This window comes from Suncus etruscus, chromosome 18 (assembly GCF_024139225.1).
Source record: "Suncus etruscus isolate mSunEtr1 chromosome 18, mSunEtr1.pri.cur, whole genome shotgun sequence".
Taxonomy (NCBI): Eukaryota; Metazoa; Chordata; class Mammalia; order Eulipotyphla; family Soricidae; genus Suncus; species Suncus etruscus.
In genome coordinates, this window is record NC_064865.1 from 15,080,602 (window position 1) to 15,098,226 (window position 17,625).

General features: G+C 37.4%; 1 protein-coding gene across 1 annotated transcript in view; it reads left to right on the top strand.

Moving 5' to 3' along the window:
* The first annotated feature begins 3,381 nt into the window (after nt 1–3,381).
* PTCHD4 (patched domain containing 4) overlaps nt 3,382–17,625 on the top strand; it is a 216,815-nt gene continuing 202,571 nt past the window's right edge. The window contains exon 1 of the mRNA XM_049765334.1: nt 3,382–3,807. Coding sequence (XP_049621291.1) covers nt 3,382–3,807 — 426 coding nt within the window. The remainder of the gene's footprint in view (nt 3,808–17,625) is intronic.

Consider the following 17,625-nt stretch of genomic DNA (forward strand, 5'->3'; position numbering starts at 1 on the left):
TCACAGTTATCTGTGAAGAGAATATTCCTGGTTATGTTCAGGTTACCATGAAGTAGAAGAGATCAAAAGCTATCATTTGTAAGCAAGTCAAATGCTCTAATCCTTGGATTATCTCTCTGGCCCAATTCTAGCATATTTGTTCATTAAGAAAGATAGGTTAGATCTTTTGTATGTTGCCAAGGGAGAAGCATCACATATGTTTTTGAATAAGATCTGAGTTTTACAAATGGCAACTGTACACCTTGAACCAATCAATCAATTTCCAGTGTCCTAATTTACTCACTGCCTAGTAAATGGTCTAAAACCAAGTAAATGGTCTAAAAAGGTGAGTTAACACTGTCCATTGTAAAATTCTTATTCTTTACCTTGCCAAAAAAAGTTAAAGAAATATCATGCAGAAACTATGATCTAGTATATTTTGCACTACTAAGGAGACTTTAGCAAACTATTGATAACACGTGTGCCTCTTTAGTGTAACCAAAAAAAAAAAAAAAGCAATATCATATGACATAGTACTACTAGAATATATCATATAAAATGACATGAAGGTATGGCAGTTAGATACCAAAGGAGAGAAAGAAATCTTATGGCTGAGGAAGCAAGACTACTTCATGAAAATTGCAAGATTAGAATTTCTATGAATCCAAGGATAAGCTACTTAGCAATGAAATATGCTTCCTCAAAAAAATTTGCGAGAGTTCTTAGATGTGAGAATTTTGCACAGACGCTTGAAAAGAACCATCAGGGATATGCTATTAGCTATTCCTCTCCTCAGTAGGAAGTCAAAAGGAATGACCACCAGTATCATTTACAATTCTTTAGAGAATTTGTTTTTAATTTTACAAACATCAGCCTGTTGTCCTTGTGCAGTCCTTCAGTTTGTAAATATCTGCAGACTCATTTGTCTCTTCGATGGAGAATTGAATTAAGCAAAAAATAAAAGGCCTCTATTTAAAGGATGCTTGTTTGTATGCATAGATGTGTACATCATACATCTCAAGCCTCAAATGAACAATGGGTTTTCTCACTCTCATTAAGAAAGTGTGATGGAACCATCTCTTGAAACCACATCTTGGCAAAAACGAGTGAAATAAAAGAAACTTTGGAAAGCAAGGTTCCAGTTTCCAGTCAGACTTCAGAATCTGATGTTTCTTATCTTCCCATTTTAGGATATTGAGGAAGAGCACCTGGAAGAATTTAACCAGTGTTTTCTGTTTCTTTTTTCCCCACTGCCAATGAGCGGTACTTCACTCTTACTTTTCAGTCTAATTCAATGAGTTTCACCTACTTGTTTAGTCTCTTTAATCAGTTAAAGATGACATAATGGGTTTTCCAAAGATTCTGTGCCTTTCAGGAGTAAATCAGCTAGCCTCTTCAGTAAGCTTTATATATGCTCTGTGGCTACACAATCCTGGCAAATCGAAAGGAAAATGTGAAGAGTTTGAAAGGAACTTTAAGAACTTTTTTTGTCCTCAACTTTCAAAAGTACAGAAGAAAAATACAATGTTTTATGAGAAAGCACGCACTTCTCTGCACACACACACACACACACACACACACACACACACAGAGGCACTTCAACTCCTCAGTTATAGTTATTCCCCAAAACTTCCAAAGTACAGAAAACCAATGCACTATTTGATGAGAAATCACATAATGCCATTATTTCACCACACATATTTCATATATACATACATTCACCATTACCATCCCCCATCAAGCCTGGCACAAATGATTTTGGCAAATGGTTTATCTCCAATCACCAGAACAAGGCAGGGACCTCTAATCTATACCCCCCCCAATGCACCACCCTTATAGACAAGTCCCTGGGAAACTACCACCACCACCACTCCAAGGTCTGTGAGAATGGCAGTGTGGAAAGATGTTGCAAGGAAAACCCCTTGCGTGCTTTGTTGGTATGTTAAAAAAAATGCAGCATCATTCTCTGGATTCCTTTTATTTGGCTGAAAAGCAAGATTCCAGGGCACGCGGAACGAACCAGAGGGGCAATGAAAAAAAAAAATAATTTAAAAAAATCCGGCAGCCTCCAGGAGCTCCAGCTCCTTCCTTGCTCTATTTGTCCAGCTCAGATGTTCCAGGGCGCCTTCACCCACTTCCCCTTCCATTCACTCCCTCGGGGAGGCAAGAGGGGGGAAAAACCCCACAAAACTCCAAAAATAACTGGGAACCGCTTTAAAAAAAAAAAAGGAAAAGAAAAGCTCGAGCTGCATCTCCCCCATCGCTCCCTCCAGCCCCAACCTCTCCTTCCCTTCCTTGCACACTCCTCCTCCCCGATCCTATCCGATCCCCCGCCTGGTGGGGCACATGTCTGCCTCTTTCAACACCCGGGCAAAGCACATGGTCCCAGGGAGGCAGAGAAACCCTCCGGGAGAGAGAGGAGGGAACCCAGAGCAGTGGTACAGAACCGCCTCCTCCAGCGGTGCGGGAGGCCCGGGGATGGACTGCAGCAGCGACATGAAGGGCTAGACCAAGCAAAGCGGCTCTGGCGGTGAGCGGGGGGCCGCGGGGAGGCCGGGAAGGGAGGATGGAGAGGATGGGTCCTCCCCATGGAGCCCCCCAGGGCGCCCCGCTGCGCCCTGGCCCCCGCGCGCGCCCTGCTGCAACTTGCTGCAGTGTTCCAAAGTGTAGTAAGGAGCGCGCGGAGGTGGGGCCGGGGAAAGACCCAGCGGCGTGGTGTGGGGTGTGCGGGGATGCTGCCAGGAGGATTAGCCCTGGCAGGGGGCTTGTGGGGTGCTACCACGAGGGTCAGCCCTACCAAGGGGTTTTTGTAGGGTGCTGCCAAGAGGGTTAACCCTGCCAGGAATCTGTGAGCGCGGGATGTTGCCCAGAGTGTCGTATCTGACAGTATCTAACAGTGGGTTGTGCTGGATGCCACCAGAAGGGTCAACCCTGCCATGGGTTTTGCGGGGGTGCTGCCAGGAGGGTTGGCCATGCCGGGGGGGCTTATTTGGGGTGTTGCCATGAGGGTTAGTCCTGGTACCTAGCTGTTTTGGGTGCAGTCAGGAGGCTTAGCCCTGGTGTGTGGGTTGCAGGATGCTGCCAGGGGTATTAGCCCCAACAGGGGGACGCAGTATTCTTCCAGGAGGGTCAACCCGGCTATGGGGCTGTGGGGTATTGCCAGGAGGGTTTGTCCTGGTAGTGGGGTGTGCAGAATGCCCTGGCATGGGTGTTTTGTTGGATGCAACCAGGAGGGTTGACCCTGCTATGGGGTTGTGCGGGATGTCGCCAAGAGGGTTGGTCCTTTCAGTGGGTTGTTCTGAATGCTGTCAGGAGGGTTAGCCCTGGCAGGGGGTGTGCGGGGAGCGCAGAACTGCGGGGGAAGAGGGGATAGCCCGGCGCTTAGGCGCTTACACATGTCACATGTGCTTTTTAAGACTGCCGGGAGCGCCTGCAAGCTGGATCGGCTGGAGGATGCTGCGGCAGGTGCTTCGCAGAGGGCTCCAGTCTTTCTGCCACAGGCTGGGTTTGTGCGTGAGCCGACACCCCGTCTTTTTCCTCACCGTGCCCGCCGTCCTGACCATCACCTTCGGCCTCAGCGCGCTCAACCGCTTCCAGCCCGAAGGCGACCTGGAGCGCCTGGTCGCACCCAGCCACAGCTTGGCCAAGATCGAGCGGAGCCTGGCCAGCAGCCTTTTCCCCTTGGACCAGTCCAAAAGCCAGCTCTATTCGGACTTACACACCCCCGGGAGGTATGGCAGGGTGATCCTCCTCTCTGCACCCGGGGACAATATTTTGCTCCAGGCGGAGGGGATCCTGCAGACCCACCGTGCCGTGCTGGAAATGAAGGTGAACCACAAGGGCTATAATTATACTTTTTCCCATCTGTGTGTGTTGAGAAATCAGGATAAGAAATGCGTGCTGGATGATATTATTTCAGTGCTAGAGGATCTCAGGCAGGCTGCCGTCTCCAATAAGACCACAGCCAGGGTGCAAGTGAGGTATCCCAGCACTAAATTAAAGGTATGCTCCTCCTGCATGCTTCTGCCAATTCAAGAGGCAGCACTTCATTTCTTGCCCTAAACAAGCAAAGCAAATGCAGAGGTCTCATTCTTCACTCAGAAGCTCACGCTTCTCTCATTTCTGGGGTGGGGGGGGGAGATGGGCAACTAAGCGAAGAAAACGGGCAATGAATGGTGTGACTCGAGATTCAGAAATTCAAAACCAAACCAAAACCAATGCCAAAAAAAATATGGAAAAAAAAAGAGAAAAAAAAAGTTGCTCCTGAGACCCTGCAGTTACATCTTTGTTCAGGGTTAATAAATCAGTGAATGGAAGGGGGAGGGGGAACTCCTGAATAATTTGGGGATTTCTTTTCATAAGGGGCTCAATGTATTTCTTATTACTGATTACACATCTCCTCGGTGCCATATCCACTCTTCTCATCTTCAGCCTGGCTTGATTTTGACATGCAGAAACTTTGTGTTGGGTGCCCTTTGAGTGTGTGGCTGAAAGCAGTGGGTATGACTGTAGTAGGGAATTCTAGGAATGAAGTGTTGTGCGCCTGTATAGCAAACGAAGCAGTAGAGTTCTGCATGTGTAAATGGGAGGTGCAGCAAGCTTCTTCAACTATTTTAGTGAGTGTGGTTATTTTTCTCACACATGCTTTCACGCACAAATGCACATACTGAATATACATGCAAGTTAAAACAAGATTATAATAACCCAATAGCAAAAGCAAACATTCTATTCTGAGCAAAATTTGCAAACATATATATGTGTGTATATATATATGTGTATGTATATATATAAATATATATATACACATATATTTCTTTCAGCAATACCCAGCATGTGCTGTTTCAACTCTGAATTCAAAGGGTGTTGCTCAAAGGAGGTTTTTAAACTCATTCTACATGGTCAGGGTTGAGCTGCTATGAGCAATGAGGCATGCAGTCTCCAGGTGACTGAAGTTTCAGGGACAAATTTGACTTCCCCAAAGAGTCATTGCAACATTTGTATGCTTGACCCTGTGGTTGCTCAGAAGCGGCACAACAAAGAACTCCACAGACAGGTGTTTCACAAGAAGGAGGAATGATCATTTTTTCCTCGTGTGTAAATATGTGTGAGTGTGAGTGCATGTATGTCTATCTCCACGTGCTTCCATGGAAATAATGGAATAGGAGGGATCGCATTTTCCATAAATGTATGCTCAAAGAAAAGACCCCAGAAATATTTCTATTGATATATCAGCATCTACATTTTTCAATCAAGTTTCACAGGCATTCTGAGATTAAAGGATTCCTTTTCCTAAACTGAAAGATTTAATGCTTTGGGCAATTTAAGATCCTTAAGGAAGACTCAGAACCTGTCTCCTTTTCACATGCCCCTGTTTCAATGTAGTCAGAGGTTGACAGGGGTTTTAGCTTTACAAAGCTGAAGAGCCCCTTTAGGCTTAGAGAAAGTAGACAGGTGATGCATCAGCTTGAAATGTGGGCAAGGGCTTGCTGTATTCAGACTTCTTGAAAAGATCATGATGTCTGGATGAGGTTGGGAAGCATGCTTTTGGTTTGCTGAAGTCTTTGCTAGCAACATTATTGCTTGCTAAAGAAGAGAATGTAATGGTGAGTTGGTCTTCTCAGTTCATTGACTTCAACTGAATTCTTTTCTTTGCCAGTTGTATGAACATCTGATGTAAGGAAAAATTGGCATCTGTGTTACTGTTTAAACTTCACTTTGCCTTTCTTACTGAATCAAGTTTGCATTTGGGTCATAAACATTAGTAGGCCGGGCTACTTACTTCTTTTCTCGGTAGAACTCTCCAGATATAAGGGCTTTTTGTCCATTGAACCACTGCAAACATTTTTATCAGAGCAATATCATTATGGCATTTCCCCCTGAAAGCCTATGAGGTATTAATTTATTCATTTCAAAATAAGTTTCTGCACTTAAGATTTACTAGGTGTTCTTTAGGTACTTAACAAATTGGGTCAAGAAAAGTAAGGTTCTTACTTTTAAATAATAGCTGTCTATGCACTCAATCAGTTAGCTGAAGGCTGACTTCAGTCCACCACTGAGCTAGTATTATGCTTACCCAATAACTGATCCTATGTTTAAAGTTTTTGAATGTTTCTTTCATTAATCTCCACCTTGGTGGAAATTATTCAAGAGATATAAGTAATGAAGTAACTGCTTAAAAGGATTAAAGTAATAATAATAATAATAAATATACTAACCATAAAATACTACAAATATTACACATTAACTCTCTTTTTTATTAATAATTTTTATTTTGACCAAAGTGGATCACAAATTATTCACAGTAGTATTTTAGGTACATAGTGACAATGAATCAGGGTCATTCTTACCACCAATGTTGTCCTCCCTTTACCCCTGTTCCCAGCATGCCTCCAATATCACCCATATTGCCCCCCCCCCAGGCTGCTAATATAACTGGTCCCTTTTGTGTCTAGCTTGTTGAAGATTGGGAATCAATTCTGTTGTAGTTGGCTTTGGATTTATTAAGTCGTGAATTTGCTATATCAGCATCTTCTCAAAGGGATCCGCTTGACTCTTTCTTGACATCAGTGGAGGGTTCTTAAGCTACATCAGGGTTTTTTGATCCTTTTAGAGTCTTCTGAGATGTAGAAGTCCTTTCAGAATCTTCTCAAGCATCCAGCAGTACTCTTACCCATCCAGATGCAATACAAATTATCATTTGTAGAACTGTGTATACCTAGAATCATTTCCACGCACAGCCAGAAGAAAGTGAGATGGTTTTTACAGATCATTTGAAAATGATTTTAATTACTAGATGACAGTGGTTCTCAAATAATATATTTATGATATCAGTGCATGTTAATGTCTACAGTTTCTGCTGTGAGATTTAAAGGGAAAAAATAGTACATTGTTTGGCCTTTAATTAGTTTTGCTTTCTTTGATCATACTTCACTTCTCTTCCAAACTCTGGCCAATGGAAAATTTTAGTGCTGGAAGATGCTCATGATGGGCAGGGAATTTGGGCATTGAAAGAAAAATGTAAAATAAATAGCATTGACTGGATAAAATGAGTAGGATTTGTCAATTTTCTGACATGAAAAAAGTGCTAGATCAATGCTAGATAATATTTTGAAAATGTATAAACATTGATGGCTGGAGTGAAGTGCTCAGAAACCTTAGTTATGACAAGTTAAAAGGCATCTTTCAAATATTGTAGAGACACCTCGCTAGTTCTGAGTATAGGAAGACTCGCAATATTTGATAAATATGATTGGCAATTCAATACTTGTATTAAAAAGCAGAAATTGGTTTAGAATATTATAGGATAAACTATAGGATATATTATAATATTATAAGATAATATTATAGATAAAAAGATAAAGAGAAAATTTGGAATTTCCAAACTCCTCTAATAAGGACTCTATAATTGTACCTTTCTTTATCTTCATTATATTATCATATAATAATTTGGCATAATCCAAGTCATTTCACGTTATATTCCTCTATACTACCCATGTTTCCATACCCAAGACTTATCTAGATCTATGCAATGTTTACAACAAACATTTGTTATTCTGACACCTGTTTAATACATTTTACTATACTGTCACAATATTATCACCACTTTTTCTAACCTTACAGCAAGCACTTACATTATCTTTGCATGTTACAGATTTCTGAAGGGTATTTTATGACCAAGATAAATTAGGAACTATTTTCTCACTATAATTTCAAAGAGATATTTGTTCATTTATACAGCAGAACCAGATAGAATGTTTAAGCCAAGTATATAACATTGTTGAAAGTAGAGTCTGAAATGATGAAAATGCTCTGGATTCCAATAACTGGGCTCCAAGTAATATTTACAGACCATATCTCCTGGTTTCCAAGATGGACAACCATGGCTCCACTTTTCCATTGTATGGTTGAAAGTAACAGTTCCTACATATTGTAATTTCTTTACTTTGGTTACAGTAAAAATCATAGATAAATAAGAAACAGAAAACAGGCCAGAGAGATAGTAAAAGGGTTAAGGTGCTTGCCTTGCACATAACTGATCACAATTGATACCAAGTTTGCAGACGTGATCCCTGAGCACTGCTGAGCATTCCCTCCAAAAAACAAGGGAAATGACAAATGAGAAAAATAGGTAGTGAAGCAATTTGAATCTCCTGCAGCTTATAAGTCTGAATAAATTACCTTAATATGTACCTAAAAACATATTTATAAACAAATGGTATAAGTATGAATATGGTGTATTGAATTTAAGAATAGCTTTATACAAAAATTTTATATATCTTAACAACCTATATTGTTTCTTTGAATTTAATTTTTTGGTATGGAAAATGGAAATGATAAATTTTTAGTTCCAATTTTAATGGAAGGCTAGCTAAGTCAACATAGATGGTGGAGAACTAGCACAAATTCTATATATTTCCAAGAAATATGTATTTCAAACTTTTCTTTAATTCAGTATAACATTTGAACTATATTTATTCTCAGCTGAAATTCACATTAAAAGACCTTCACACATTATTTTTTATATCTGCTTGCTCACTCCCAGACCAGCACAGCGGTAAGACTTTTGCCATGCATGTGGCCAACCCAGGACGGACCCAGGTTCAATCTCCAGCATCCCCCAAGCCCATCAGGAGTAACCCCTGAGCACCGCTGGATGTGGACCACCCCCCCAAAAAAAAGTTAAAGTGAATCTTCACTTTTCTCCTTCACCTATAGTGTACATGCCATTTGGCATGTTCCTTCCATGTATCTACAGTGAAACCAACCATATAGAAGTAGCATATTCTTCGGTAAAATATGATCTCACCTTTAATTTTATTTCTCATCAACTTAGAATACAGCTATAGAGAGAATCCCAATATTCTGGAATTGGGAAACCTGCAGTGTGGTACAAGTTTTTAAACCATGGATCTATGTGACAGATAGAAATCCTTCCGTTTTAAATTCACATTAGGAAGTAAATGCTGATGAGATAGAGTGGTATAAGATAATGTAAACTAAATTAAAAAATATTCAAGACATCTGAAGTCTTATTCCAGTTCTTTAATTATCAGTTGTATCTAATCACCAACTAGGCTTTAGTTTCAGATATAATAGGAGAACCAGGCTGGAGTTGGCAGGATTCTTGTCAGCAAGTGAAGTTCTAAATTTTCCATAACTTCCTCTGTGCAGATATACATCATTATGATGAATTTAGAAAAATATTCTAGATTACTTTTTTCTAAAAAATAATTGCTTGGTTATATTTGAACTATATTTCTGAACACTTTTTGGTTCCATAAGTAATTGTATGTCTTTTCCTAGCTACCATATCAAAATAAATTTATTTGCCCAAAATTTTAGAGCACCCACGTAGACAAGAATTTTTATAACAAAGTCTGATTCATTACCAGGACTCCAACAAAGACCAACATCAGATTAAAAGAAAATAAAAAGAAAGATTTTTATTTACTAAGAAATGGTTTAAAAAATAAAATAAATAATGATTCTCTCTCCACTCATCTTCTCATTATCATTTCCTACTCTTAACTAAAAGATGACTATTTATTTAGTGACTGAGGACTACTAAGAGTAGAAATTACCCACACATACGATATAATGGAATTGTAGAAGAAATGAATAAAGTCCCCCCCCCAAACATTTCCTTGATTTTTCTGTCATTTAAAAAAATGATTAAATTCAATTGATTTTTTTCCTTAGTCTTTTCTCCAGGAAATACAGTTGCGACTTACATAAGATACTATGCTGTACTTACCAAAATATATTAGAAGAATATTTTGTAGTTTAATTCACTTGCATTTACACCACAGTTGTAACCCCTAGTGCGTATAATAGTTTTATTGTTGGGCAGCATGTGCCCAGACCAATTCCAATTGCAACAAAACAGTTCTATAATCTCAGCATAAATATTTTAAAAGAAGTCTTGAAATCCCAAGACTATTATGGTGACAATATTATTATATTATATTTTATGCAGATATTATCTAGATATTCATAACAGTATTAGATCAGAAAGCAAGTTCAGTGTTTTTATAACTTAGACAAATTACTGGGGTCCCATCCCTAGGGTGGGATCATGGGAATGACTCAAGTCTCTTGTCTGTTTCTGCCAGAGTGCTGCTGTGTCAACAGGGTGACTTTTATAAGAGCCTTGGCACACAGAAATATCTAGTCATTGCTTCTGACAACCCCAAACTGTGCCAAGCTACATTGTAGGCTACACAATTAGTTTCATTTTGTCTTCTAAGACCTGGATCCACAAAATGTTGCTCACAGACAAGCAACTTCAACCTCACCTGCGAGATAGTTAGAAATAAAATCTCTCTAGGTCCTTCTACAGACCTGCTGACCAGAATCTGTGTTTTATCAATTTCCCAGATGATTCCTAACTTTTGAGAAACTCAGAATCTAAGATGTGAAACTACCATCATTTTTATTCCCTGTTTCAGTGAAAAGTAACAGATATTGGTTCAGAACAAAACACTATAAGAATTAGCCATATAAGCCATAGCCATATCTTTTAGAAGCATCATGAAGACTTTAAATAAATGCAGATAATTATCAAGCAGCTAGCGTACACTGAAAGACCCTCATCCCATCATGAGTTAGGGCTGTCACCCGATTACTCTTAAAGCAGATTACTGTTGTTCAATATTTTCCCAAAATGTTGAAATTAAATCTAACCATCTCTTTAAGACAAAAAAATAATCAGCAACATTTTTTTTCAAGCCCCTTTGCAGTGATTTCACAAAAGTAGCAAAATTAAGCTCTACTTAGCTAATTATGTTAACATTATATGAGAACACTAGGTATAGAGATATACATGGGTACAAAATTGTTTGGGAGAAAATGAAACAAAATTACAGTGGAGTATATATTTAAAGTGGCATTGTAATACTTTTTCTGAGACAGGATTATTATGGTAGAGTCATTCTTTGAAATCAAGTCTCATTCTCTATCATCTAGAGGAATTCAGGGCCTCTGAATGGTACCTGATGAGCAGCTTGAAATATGAATGGGCTGTTTAGTTACAGGATTTGTGTTAGAATAGACAATGTTTTCCCTCCAGACCTACCATTCCAACATGGAAAGTTCCCACCTGGACTACACTAATTTCCCTATGTTCCCTCAAATATGTAAGAAAGAGAAAGGCATTGGATTCTGAGAAGTAGAAACAAGTGTAAAGGATTCTCAGAGTTTTAGAAGGGTCTGAAATCTAGTGCTTCAATTAGTTCTCTTCCCTTTGAATGTGTACTCACCTAATTATTTTCCTTAGTTACACAGAGGAAGAGATATGGAAGGAGAGAATGATGAGTTCTGATTTTCATATCAGATTATGCGTATGTGGGTAAAAATTTTGAGTTCAAAAGCAATTTATATATATATATGTATGTATATACATATATATATATATATTCATTTGGGTAACACTCTAAGTTGTGCTGGCAGGCACAGTATAGGGCACTGGAATTAGAGGGAGAAGCAAAACAAATGTGGTGTTTATTGTCTTGCAGCTCTTTTCAAAATTATAAATTAATTTCAAAATTATAAATTAATGAGAAAAATACACAGTGCAGTAAAAAGAGGATACTAACTCCTAGGATATTAGACTTTCATGAGGAAGTGATATTGTGTAGAAACTAAAGGTGTCAAGGGGATAACACAAATAGTGGCTTGTGGTAAAAGCAAGAAAATACAGTGTCCTCATGGCATTGAACAAAAACCACTATATAGGCAATGATGAGTGTCAGAGTATGTTAAGGATTTCTTGTGAGTAGACAATTTATATCAAGGTCTATGGCTATAAACACTAGTTTGTGTCATTGCTTGGTCTTATGACTTTGTAATCACACTTTAATCTTTTGGAGCTCAGTTTCTATGTTAATCTTTTAACATTGAATGTATTGAAGGAGATTATGCTACTTGAAAGTAGCACTTCTCAAACTATAATTGTCACCTGTGAATTTGATCAAATATGAACTTTGAATTAGTAATTCTGTAAAAATAGAATCTGCATTTCTAGGAAGTTCCTAAGTGATGCCACTGCCACTGGCTAAGGAAGTAAAATCTAAAAAGAAAAGAAAGCAACTAAATTATTGTAAGTTTTGAACAGCAATTTAGTTATTGTAAATTCTAAGTTTTTATCTTTAAATTGAAATATCTTAGTTTAAAATACTACTGAGGTTATTATTTTCTAGTTGCAGAGTAACTGCACCAATTTCTCTACTAATGTTTCAAGATCTTTTCTGATTCATTATAGATTCATAATGAATACTAGCAATTTAACTTCTTGAGCAATGATAAAGACCTTATCTCAAAGTGGTTAATTGACTTTCCTTGGGGCGGACACTCGATGGTGCTCAGAGATTTACTCCTGTCTCTGCACTCAGGATTCATTCCAGATATAGCTCAAGGGAATATATGTGGTATCAGGGATTAAACCCTACTCAAATACCCTACAACTTTACTCTCACTCCAATCCTATTTGACTTTCTTATGAACTAATGATTAGGTAAAAAAAAAAAAAAAAAAACAACTTTTGTTTCAACTCTCAGGGCTGAAAATATTTATAGTAGCCAATCACTATTTTCCTTACCAAGTATGCAGTGAAGAACAGATCCTTCTGCTTTATACACTAAAGAGCTTAAGTTGTCTTCAGGGTCATCATTCTCAATGCTGCCTTACTTTGATAAGGACAGCAGATTAGGAGAGTGTAGAACCTTGATTTCAGTGTTAAGTGGGTTTAGAGGTATTGAAAAGATTGTATTTTTGGTGGTTATTATTTCCAATAAAGCCAACCATAACCACTTTTGCTCCTCTTCTCTGACATTCTGTTCTACATCTCTGGTGGTTTTATATTTTTCACTGAATCTCTGTTCTTATTAGTATTACTCTGTTCTTACTTATCTATTAGTATTCTCATAATGCAATCTTCATTATTCTCTCCACATTTTCACCAATGCTAAACATCTATTTTCTTGCATGACTATGTCTTTTTATGGACTCTTTCTTCTTTCATGTACTTGGAATCTCAGTCATCCATGAAGACCTTTTTTTTTCCCCAACCCCAACACTCAGTAATAGCATATACACAGTAACATCTAATTAGCCACCAGACCTCTGAACATTTTACACCAGAAATTCTTGAAGGGTAGTGGTTGGGCTATAGTATTCATATAACCTGGCATTATTTAAAATGTAGATTCTGGGGCTGGAGTGATAGTGCAGCAGTAGGGCATTTGCCTAGCATGTGGCTGATCCAGGACAGACCTGGGTTCGATCCCTGGTGTCCTATAGTAGGACACCTAAGTCAGGTGCAATTTCTGAGCACATATTAAGGAGTAACCCCTGAGCATCACTGCGTGCAGCCCCCAAATTTAAAAATAATGTAGATTCTTAGATCTCTTTCTAGAGTTATCAAAATTGGGGAGGAATATCAGGAAGCCCTCTAGACCTACGGTTTTCAACATTATACATGTTGACTTGCACCAGTCCATACAAAAAGAGGTTGGAAATCACTGTCCATTAAATGGGAAGTAACTTGATCAAAGATAAGTGGAAAATCAGCATTAAACTGAGAACCAGCAGATGAAAACTACTATTCTGAATGATTCTGAAATATGTTGATGTGTAATAACTTGTCATAATCTGTTTATATTTTGATCTTCACATCTTATTAGAGTCTCCTTTTGCCTTGAAAGAGAACTCTATATACTCTTGGCCATAGTTATTTAGAAGTTTATTTGGACAGATCTTCTATCTGTAGTTTTGAGTTGCAGTGTATAGCTAGCACCAAACTGAAGTAAGCCTGAACTCTTCTCATTTCTTACCATAATATTTTGCTTGTAATTTCTTTCATATGAGTCAGACACTGTAAAAATATGGAGATTCCAATTTATTTTATTTTTTTTATTTTTATTTTGATCATAGTGGCTTATATATCTTTCACAGTAGTATTTTAGGTACATATTAACATTGAATCAGGGTAATACCCATCACCAAATTTATCCTCCCCCCATCCCTGTTCCCTTTCTGCAACCTATATCCCCCACCATCAACCCCGGGCTGCTAGAGTAGGTGGTTCCCTCTTTGTCTAGCTTACTATTAGTGATCATATATCTGTTTTGTCCTGGTGCTCTCCCTTATTTCTCCCTCTATTTAAGAGGCTGAGCAAGATAAATCGAGTTAGGTGATTTTGTTTGAGGGAAAGAAAAGCAATAGAATGGGGTAAAAAAAATAAGAAGAAAAAAATTTTAAAAATCAAATATGCTGAAAATGAGAGGAATTCTTCTAGAGGCTATCAACCTCAGTTTGAGAGAGGTCATGAAAAAGGTAATTGAAACACCATAACAATACAAAAAGAAATGTCAAATTAAATATCCAGTGAGCACTACAGCAGTAAGAACAAGCACCACACAATAGTCTGAGTTCTGAAATCAAAACATGCCTGAGTGCCAAAAGAAAGAGAAAGATAAGATAAAATAAAATAAAAATGGAGACATCAACTTCAATATCTACACCAACACAAGGATGTCAAAAAAAAAAACACAATTGATTGATCAATAAATATATATGTGGAAAAAATGATTATTTTGTTCTTTTTTTTCTTTTCCTTTTCCCCCTGCATAGGCACAGTAACTATTGGGGATATTATAGAGGGAATTCCCTTGGCCTACGAGATTCAGGGTTTCTCCAACCCTGAAGTATACTGTCATGGGATTAACTATAGACTCCTTGCATGATCATTTACTCTCCCCTCGGTGCTTTTGTGGTGTATGGAAGACTTCTGCTTCATCATGGATGGTAAAAGCAGACCTCTGTGTCTAGAGATCTTGGTGACTGTGCAGCTCAAGGAGAGATTCCAATTTTATAAGGGTTTTCTAAATTGTTTCCAAAGAAGAAATCACTTTTATGGAACTTGGTGCTACTTTGAAGATAATTCCCTTAATTCCAGTTTATTATGTATTTTTGTATCTAGTCTTCATTAAAATCTAACTGCATTTGCTTATTGAACTAATAAATGTTGGTAACCTTCTATACTTAAAATTAGTTGCTTGGAGATAATAGAATAAAAGATTTGTGAATAGTATCAGTTCTCACTATTTGTAAGATCTCAGGTAGAGAGGGCAGGTTAAAAAAAAAAAAACAAAAAGGTCTTGCTGGTAAAATAAAAAAAAAATTTAGGAGTTGCAGAAATGTATGGATAAAACTTTTGTCTGATGTAAGTAGGGATAAAAGTCACAGAAATTTAAGTTCCTCTTAATGGGACTTCATTTATTTACTCTGATCTTTGGAAACCCAGCTATTATTATTTTTAAATACTTCCAATTATTTATTTTTGATAGTAAAATAAAAAATAAATGAATACTTGCAACTTCTCAAAAAACTATACCCAATAATGATTCTATTAAGCAGATATGATTTCTGTTTTATATTTTAATTATGAAAATATATAAAATGATTATATACAAAATAAAAACTTATTTGAAAGTCTACACAATATTATAGTAGATTGTGGAGATGTTATGGACAGTCTGACTGTTCATGACTAGCATGGACTTAGTCAGCATATTTATGTTTAAATTTTTTAAAGGAAGACTATTAACTAATATGTGGTAATCACTTAGCATCATATTTGTATATCAAGTCATTATGTTCTACTCCTAAAACTATGCAGTTTTGTATTTCAATAATATGTCAACTTTTAATTTTATTACTTTATCTTAAAATTTTATTATAGTTTAGGAAACATGGTTACAATAGTGTTAAAGTTTATGGTATTGATGTATGACGTTATTACACCCCACTACCATTGACGTGTCATAAACCTCTATCACTATTTTTATGTCACTTTGGTCCAAATTTTATTCTCCTTAACCCCTTCTCCACTAGTTTGATAATTTGTCATTTTAAGACCAATATGTGCCACTATTTGATGTTCTCTATTCCCTTGTCCATGCTATCTCGATTTTTTGTTTGCTTGGATGTCATACTTGGTAGTACTCAGGACTTACTTCTGACTCTGAGCTCACAGATCATTCCTGGTAGAGTTCAGCAAGATAATGTGGAGTTTCAGAAATTGAAGACAAGTGGGTCAAATATAGACAAAATATCCTGACCTCTGTATGATTGTTCCAGCCCCTCATACTATCTCAAATTTTATAAAATTTAAAAGACAAGAGAAACTGTCCATATCAGCTAGAATTAGATTTATATAGTTAAAATAAGTTATTTTAAATAAAATAATTTAATTCAATACTGTGTATTATAGAAAATATTTATCTTTTTTATAGTTTTTATGAAGTTAATGAGAGAGAAGAGTGAGAGATCTATAGAAAATATTTTAATGGTTGATAAGTTATTTGAGTTTGGGAATAATTAGATTGGAAAAAAGCTTACATCATTGCTAATCACTAAAATAATAGAATTGAGAGCGCACAAACAAAATGGTTAAATTTATAAAATATTAAACAAATAATGTTGTCATTTATCTGCAATGGTAAGGGCTGAAATTATGTTCTTAAAATATAGAGAATTGATTAAAGAAGTCCTCTCCCCGTTTTAAAAAGAGAATGAATGTATATTAGTGAACATTTATTAAGATGGTCCAATTATCTAACCAAAATCTAAACCTAAAAATAAATTACCATTTTTATCTATTAATTACTGTATTAAAAACAAGAATAAACCTATTGTGAGACATTTACAAATTAGCACTAATATGTTTTGGTGGTACTTAGAAGCCATCAATTTTTCTTTCAAGATTGTAAAGCTTTGAAAGCTGGGATCAAATCTTTTGCATATTTCTTAGCTTGAAGGAAGTGTAGGGAAATACTAGTCTTTTCTGCCTTCCCAGGAAATAGGTCTTCTTGCTGAAGCAGCTTGGAGGATGATCTGTATAATTCAAATTCCTGGAGAGGTGATGCAGAGTCTGAGTAATGGAACATGAGAGTAGGAATGGTGGAACAACAGTGAGTTGCCCCTGGAGGCCAAAACTCACCCCCAGCTCTCAGAGGGATAAAAATCTCAAGGTCTGAACTAGTTTAGTGACCCCTTTTCAGAGCTAGAGCAATTCTCTCTAAGGGAATAGCACATAAAATTGGTATCTGTAACTTGACTTTTATTAACATTTTATTCTTTTCAAACATGCTTACCTTGCAGACTCTTTACAAGGAATTAGCGACTTTCTAGGCAGTGAAGTATTAGATATTTTAGTTATACCTTACCATTGTGTATCCTACTAAACAGTGTTTAATTTTATATTTGTAGTTAACAGATCAAAAAGAAATTCACAAATGATGTTATCCTACTTAATGTCTCTATGATAGAAGAATATTTTGATAATTATAACCACAATAAAAGATTCTTTTCCTTATTTCTGTCTCTTGAGAACTTACTAATGATGCTAATATGCTAACTTATTATTTGACCCATTAAGCCTAAAGCAAAATATGCTCTATTGGGGCCGGGCGGTGGCGCTGGAGGTAAGGTGCCTGCCTTACCTGCGCTAGCCTAGGAGACGGACCGCGGTTCGATCCCCCGGCGTCCCATATGGTCCCCCAAGCCAGGAGCGACTTCTGAGCGCATAGCCAGGAGTAACCCCTGAGCGTCACTGGGTGTGGCCCAAAAACCAAAAAAAAAAAAAAA